The sequence below is a fragment of the Parasteatoda tepidariorum genome, chromosome 5 (assembly GCF_043381705.1).
Source record: "Parasteatoda tepidariorum isolate YZ-2023 chromosome 5, CAS_Ptep_4.0, whole genome shotgun sequence".
Lineage (NCBI taxonomy): Eukaryota > Metazoa > Arthropoda > Arachnida > Araneae > Theridiidae > Parasteatoda > Parasteatoda tepidariorum.
Genome location: NC_092208.1, coordinates 55,582,331 through 55,590,392, shown reverse-complemented (window position 1 = coordinate 55,590,392; position 8,062 = coordinate 55,582,331). Strand labels below are relative to the sequence as shown.

At 26.8% G+C, this 8,062-nt stretch overlaps 1 protein-coding gene across 2 annotated transcripts in view; it reads right to left on the bottom strand.

Moving 5' to 3' along the window:
* Nucleotides 1-66: 66 nt before the first annotated feature.
* LOC107447667 (cyclin C) overlaps nucleotides 67-8,062 on the bottom strand; it is a 24,980-nt gene continuing 16,984 nt past the window's right edge. Inside the window, exon 11 of one of the 2 annotated variants that reach the window (XM_016062639.3) lies at nucleotides 67-2,157. In XM_016062639.3, coding sequence (XP_015918125.1) covers nucleotides 2,076-2,157 — 82 coding nt within the window. In that variant the 3' untranslated portion in view covers nucleotides 67-2,075. Of the gene's footprint in view, nucleotides 2,158-4,557; nucleotides 4,814-8,062 lie in introns of those variants that run through there. The other variant, XM_016062638.3, reaches the window with a different exon arrangement.

The window sequence follows — 8,062 nt, the reverse complement described above, 5'->3', positions numbered from 1 at the left end:
TCACTTTTTATGGGTGGTAAATGAATTGTAAAAATTATTAAAAGTTAATTGCAAAAATAACACAAATGCAATACTAACATTTTATTTTAAATTATTGCACATTCATTTTAATTTTAAAAACAAGCACAATTATATTTTTAGGTTTAAGTTTTACACCTTTGAGTCATATAAAAGCAGCAATATCACAATAAAATGAGCAATTCACCAAGAATAAAACAAAAGCAGTGTTTTCCCAGAGGGGGAGGGGGCACTTCATGTGTGTCATGATGTAGTTCAAAGTTTGTTATTAAACTAGTGACTAATAAAAAATTTTATTAATTATTTTAACCTTATTTGAATTAACAATTGAATCCAATTAGTGTTTTAAGTATGATAGAAAAAAATTTACTTGTGTGTATATTAAGCAGTTAGACCGAATGAATTTACTATACCAAATCTAACAGTACTTTGTCCACTTACATATTAAGTTATGAAATATACAGTTTATACTGTATGTTTAGTATTTATTTTGTAATTATAAATTAATCAGCCCTCTGTATTAATTTAAACCCTAGCGGATCATCTTTTTATTGCTGTCCATATAACTTTCATAAAATAAAACAATGATTTAAAAAAAAGCGTCAATAAATATTTTATGTTAGCAATTTTTATTAAATATGCCACTCGTTGTACACAAAAACAATATTTTAGAATCTATGTTGTCACTGAGTATTAACCAACGCTTTCTCTTTGGAATTGCAAGTGACCAAATAAGGTGCATAGTAGATTGTAGCCTACAAACCAATTAAGACTGTCAAAATTTTGCATGATACATCTGCAATCAAATGATTTTAAAAACCGTTTGTTTGGTGCTGCATTATGTCCTTTTTGGACCTTGTGTTAAACTCTATATTCAATTCAATTCTACAAACATAAAGCTACAACCACAATTTCCTTTCCAAAATTAAGTGATTTATTTGTGTCTTAAGTTGTATTGCCACTCAACATCAGATTCCACTTTGACAAGCACACTCAATGGTAGCTGAAATTGAGGTTGTTTAAAATCTACTTGGTAGCTAATAACCTATTTAAATAAAAGTCTTTAAAAGTGGCTTAGGTGGAGCAATGAAAGAAAAAGCTGTAATAGACTGACATGTTTGTGTTCTTATTAAGCATAAAGAGAATGAAGTCAAAATGAAACTTAGTTATAATGACTGAAAAATAAAGTGATGTAACAACTTACGAACCAATATAAAATTTTATTAGGTAGCTAATAACCTATTTAAAAGTCTTTTAAGATGGCTTAGGTGGAGCAATAAAAGAAAGAGCTAAGCTACAATAGACGACAAGTTTGTGTTCTTATTAAGCATAAAGAAAATGAAGTGAAATTAATGAAGACAAAATGAAACTTAGTTATAATGACTACAACATAAAGTGAAGTGACAACTTACTAACCAGCATAAAATCTTATTAGGTAGCTAATAACCTATTTAAAAAAAGTCTTTTAAGATGGCTTAGGTGGAGCAATAAAAGAAAGAGCTATAATAGACTGACAAGGTTGTGTTCTTATTAAGCATAAAGAGAATGAATTGAAATTAATGAAGACAAAATGAAACCGAGTAATAATGACTACAGTATAAAGTGAAGCAGCAACTTACTAACCAGCATAAAATCTAATGACTAACTAACAATTTATATTTTTTCAAATGATTAACAAACATGCAGTTAGAACTTCGGCTTTAAAAATTTATTTCGAATTTAGTCTAAACATTTTGCTGACGAAAAAAGGAAACAATCACTTAAAATATTTATTTGGGGGTGGGGGATAGCTATAATTTAAAAGGTTGATTGAAAAAAAAATTAATTCGCCAGGGTGATTACAATCAAAAAGATATGCGAGATTTAATAGTGTAGATATTCTTTATATGGCCACATGACAGTCTTGAATTAAATTAAAAACTATTCCTCTAGGAGAACACTGACTTAAACTTTGATTTAAACATAACTTTGCACATTTCTCTTTATCCCATGCCTATTAAAATTATATATACATATATACAGAGCTTGGAACATTGAATTCCATTGAAGGTGATAATTTATCCACGCACAGCAGATGGTTGGCAAGTTACAGGATTATTGGGATCATTAGATGTTCCACCAGGTCCTTGTGAAGTCGGCCTATAGAAAAGTAGAGGTATGAGTTTCTCTCTTGTTAGTTATGCATTAAAAATCCCTGTTTAATTCTAACCAAATTTGTTGAACTTTTTATTAAAATCATCAAATAACTTAATGGATGCTTAATATACCGTGTTTAAAAGTAAGATAGAATTGATCCATAAGTTTACCTTCAAATGTTATTTTAATCATATAATTTTTAGTTTTGTCATAAACCCATTTAAGCGAATTATTTTCTTTTAATTCTACAGAATAATAAAAGCAGAGAATACTGCTGATTAATAAATAAAAGGTCTGTACATATAGCAGAGATAAATTCTGGCTCACTTTTTAAAGTTAGAGTTCACCCAAACCCAAAGACTTTAAATCCAAGATTTATTGCTGTATCTGCTGAAAATACTAAATAAGCGTACGATCCTGATTTCATAACCATAAAAATTTTAATGTAAAATTAAATTTTTTTTACAGAAAAGTTTGAAACAAAGAATCCTGCATGTAAGGCTAAATGCCAAAACCATATACATAACTTTCATCAAATTTTGCAGTCCTTAATATTATTGATTCAAATAAAAAAAAAATTTCAGATTGAAAATTCAAATCTTTCGTTTTAAATAGATTTAGTCAGCATTTATATTCATAGAAAATGTGATGTTCTAGAGAGGGATAAGGAATACCAAGACAAAAAGCTAAAAACGGTGACAAATAAGGGCAAAATATTTTATATCTGGAAAATCTTGCAAATCAGCCAAGTGCAGAATATTTTATAATGAAAATGAAGTAATAAATATTATGCTAGTATGAACAAAAAGCTGTTAAGAAAATATTTTCATTTCTAAGTTGACTTTGTCAAAGCATCTAAAAATGTGCTAAAGAAAGCATGATTTAGACAATGCACCATTTTATCTAAGAAAGCTGAAATAAAATTTTTTGACAACTTAGCATAAATTTCGTTGGGAAACTTCTATTTGGACATGTAGTGCATCAGACTATGGTGTGGCAGAGAATTCTAACAGAATAAGTAAGCTTTCAACAAATTTGAGAGAAAAAAGGTAGCTTCAGTGTTATAGAATATATTTAAAATAACTAATGTCAAAAGGTTTTATAAGTTATCTATGTCACTGCTAGAGCTCTTATTAAATATAAACTTGTGATGTTTTTGGCTAACTGCTCTGTGGTTTTGAAGTCGCTTCATAGTAAAGGATGACCTTTTTACAAATAGTGTATAGTTTTTAATTCCTAAGTTTATACAATCAACATTTCCTTTAACTTTAATACATTAACAAAGCTTATGATTATTATAATAATTATTTAATAATATTGTAGTGACCTAATTTGGACTGAGTATAAGAAAATAAGATATGCAGATTTTATTTGAAAAAGATGCACATTTTTAATAATTAACTTTGCCATAACATCTGCTTTTACTTCAATCTATGGAACAAACATTAAAAGTGTCTATTTAATTCCTTATAGTTTTTTCAAATTATTCTTAATAACTTAATTTTTATTGCAATAGTTCATAACAAATCTATGCTCAGTATCTTGTGGGAGAAAAACATTCTGAAAGATTTCTAGTTTAGTTTTAAAATAGAGGCTTATTTTTAAATATGTATTTTGTTTGATGCTTTACATCTTTAGCAGTAAGTGTTGATTGCATTGATAAGTGCAAGGAAAAAAATTTTTTAGCTTTAAAGTGTTTGTTTTTTTTCTCATAAGGAAGAAATAACTTCAATTGTATATTATCGAGTTTTCCATTAGAACTAAACTAAACAGAACTATTAAAACCAGAACTAAATGATTCGCTTTTAACAAATTATGCAGTTAAATGTTTTAAACTCGCGGAGGACGAAAAAACTGTGCATTTGTTTTTAATACATTTCTAACTAAGAGTACTAAATAACTAACATAAACTTTCAAAAAGTGGCAGAACTTTCACACCGTTTTTTTTACTTTAAATTAAATGTATATTTTTACAAAATTTATTGTTCATAAAGATAAAAAATTTTTAAAACATGCTTTATTTATTCAATTTTTTGTATTATGGAATCCTCCAACTTGATAGCACGCAATTATTATTTTTCATTGTTATACTAGTGGAGTTATAAAACCTCATTTATATAAATCAAGTGAAACTAACAGCTTAGCATGAATTGCTCTATTCATAAGCCACATTCAGCAAACACATGAGAGAATTGATTGAAAAATACTTCATAGATTTCTTTTATCTGTTATGCATAACAACCATTGCCAATTTACTAAATCTACAACTACCAAACGTAGATGAAATCATACTTGCATTCTGCAAAAACCAGCATCATTGTGCTTGTTTAAAAGACATGGGGAAAATTTACATTGCAGAGTTAAAGAACTGTGCCTGTTGTACACAAAGATCATGACACCAAGTGCGTAAATAATACTTTATTGTTCACAAATATGGCACAGATTGTTGAATCATGTATCACAGAACATTTGGAAAGAAAATGACTACAAACAAGCACCATGTTAAGGCTGTGTTGATGCAGATGAATTCTCTCTGCATGAATCAGGAACACACGACTTTCTATATTATCTACGGTGTGATGAATTACTATACATCACACCTCTTATATGGTCTAGATCATTTATAGAAGCTATATAGCCAACATTATTAGGTATATACCTAGAGTACAAAAATAGACTTTTAAAGTTTAAACAAATGAAAACATTGCCAAACTATTGCATTTAGAAGAATATTTCAGTTGTAAAATTGAGAAAGGAGAATTGAAAAACATTTTAGTGTGAATGAAATTTATTAGCATACAATATAAAAATATAACGTGCCTGTTTTATTAAATTCTTTTAGCCTTTCTCAATTTTCATAAAATAATTTTACATAGTTATTTATAAGCTCTTAACTTACAAAAGGATGTAAATTTTTTATAAGGTGTAAGAGATTCCCAATCTATCAGTAGAACCCACAAGATTTTAAAAAGCAACGAGAAACAGAAATTAGAATTTTTTTAATGTATTTAAGGTTTTAGTTATAGGTCAAAGCTTTCCCTATGCCAATTAGCATTTTTAAAGCAATGAGAAAAATCAACATATTAATGTTATGGAAATATCACATAACAAGTGTTTTCAATTAACCTCAATGAAGAAAAATGCCCTTCCAGAAATCAGTGTGGAGACATAATGATGTGAAAGTTAAGATCAAACAATTTGCTCCATTTTTAAATTATTATATCCCTAAAAGTATTGATTCCCGATAACATATACATCATATAAAATGCTTAGCAAGTTCTGCAGAAATTTAATTAGTATGTTTCCTGGTGCTTCAAAACCCAATTATCTTAATACGGTTTTTTAAAAAAATTGGTCTTATCCTGACAAAAAAAAATTTTACTTATTGTAACAAATAAAATTTCTTATTATGCACAGATTTATGATATCAAGAAAAAGTACTTTCTGTGCGAAAAATTCATGATAAACATCCACTTTAAAGGCATTATTTTGACTGTTTAACATATTTTCAAAACAGGCATGATATTTTTTCCTTTTTGATAGAAAGAAAAATAAAATTATATTATAGTATTATCCGTAAAAAAAAGTTGCAATGAGAAAACTAAAATGTTTCCCATTGCTTTGCAGTAAAGGAATATGTGGAAGAAAAAAAGATTTAACTAGAACAAATTTAACACACTTTATGCCTATAATAAATCATTGAAATCCTAAAATTTAAATTCCAAGCTGTCTTGAACATAATCATTTTTTAAAAAAACTTGTTTATTTCTAAATTTTTTTCTGTATACTATGCATGTAATCTTACTATAGTTAAACTCATTAAGAGATTCAAGTTATTAAAAATACCCTATTAAATAACAGTATACAAGAATTTTTTTTACAGAAGTTTTCATCATTGTTGACAAAAAAAGAATAAAAATTATTCTGTAAGTTCTGAAACTTGAATTCATCTAAGAAACTTAATTTTAAAAATTAATCAGCTCATCTATTTTCTCTGATCATTATGCTATTCCTACTTTTTAAAAATTTGAAGAAAACAAAATATTTCGAATTTTAAACCTTATTTTCAATTTTCAGCTAAAAGAAATAAGTTTACTATTTAACTGTTGAGCTCCTTTGGCAAGTTTGGTACAAGAAAGCAACCAAAATTAAGGATAGATTCAGTTCAATTAAACATATTGATAATAAAGATAAAATAATATCTTTTCCGATAAATTTTGTGCCTATGAAAAAAATATGAAGAAGCAGCAACGTTTCTATCTCATTTACATTCCTTATTTTTAAGGGCTATAAATAAAGGTCATTCTTTTAAAAAAATAAGTATCACAATATGGAACTTCCTTTACTGCAGAGGATATAAATTATTACTCAACATTATATAACAGTTAGTAACAATTAAAAGTAGCCATAAAAATTTCCTGTCATACCTATTTCACTTCAGGAAAACATAAACTTAAAAATAATTTTTATCAACAATGAATATTTTCAATAAATATATTAGTTATAAATATAGTTTTATTTTGTCTCTTATGCTTATTAGTACAAGTGTGCTAAATTTGTTTTAAATTTCCAAAATAGGTAAGAGCTGATAAATGATTGGAAATCCCTGTGTAATTAATAAATTTAATATTGTGAAATAGTTGTTGCCACAACTTTTTACATAATGTATTTGCTACCTCAATGAATGAGCAGTTAAATATTTACACTGTCATATAATTGAAGGGGTAACAAACTTTTCATTATAATTTTTTTTAATTAACATATTTATCAAAATAAAATGTAATGAAACATTTACTTCAGATACGCTCAGCTTATTATGGAGAAAGATAAGAAATACCTAGTAATTAATTTAAAACATTTTATGAAAATAAGAGCTTTAGAGACATTGTAAGTGTATTTAAAGAAAGAAATCGCACAATATGACAATTGATTCTAAACATAAAACAAATTGAAAATTTAGAATCAGTTTCAAAATTCAAGAGCAGGAATGCCTTATGAGTCATAGTAAATGTATCATAGTAAAGTATTATATTTGACATCCTGCAAAGCTTTAAGCTTAAATTTGTAGCCCACATCTTAAAAAAACTATGAATATGGTGAGCAGATTGAAGATTTGAATTAAATAATTCATTCTCATATCTGACATAACAGTCTATGTTAAACCATGGCCTTTAGCTAAAAATTTCACTCGGATGACCTTTTTTTTTTATCTGAACTGACAGTTCTTTTATATGTAGTGATTTAACACAAATGAAAGTTTTAGCTATTGTTATTTTTATAATGTAAGTATTATAACTGTCCAAATCATTTTTTTTTCCTATTGCAAAGTGCTGTTTACTTAATAAAATGGCTCACAAACTAAAATCGCACAAAATAAAAAATAAAGTTGACTAGAGTTTTATATGACTGTAATTAAGATAAAACTCCCTTTTAGCGCTTTCAAAAAAGTTCCTCAATGAATAAAAAAAATCATAAAAGAATCAAATGTATAAAGAAAATGAGTAAAAGGAATGTTAAGATACAATTTCGAAAGAAACATACATTGCAAAAAAACATTTGTTAAATTTAACTATGTGGATTTACTGTCTACTTCTAGTTTTTACTTATTTACGCAAAGTATAAATTTCAATTTTGATTCATATATATAATACAAAGTGGTGGAGAAAAGAAATGTGAAAATATAAAGATTTCAGTGAATACACAAGTTTAAAATGAATAAGATAACATTTTACATAACAAACTAACATATCACTCATGAATATAGGAGTGCAAGAACTATGGCATGTTGTATAACAGTGCTTCCCATTCAATAATATTAAAAATTTAACATAATTATATAGAACTAGTTCTAAAATATATAGATAATTTAATAGAACTAGCTCTAATTCTAAAGAAATATATATATATA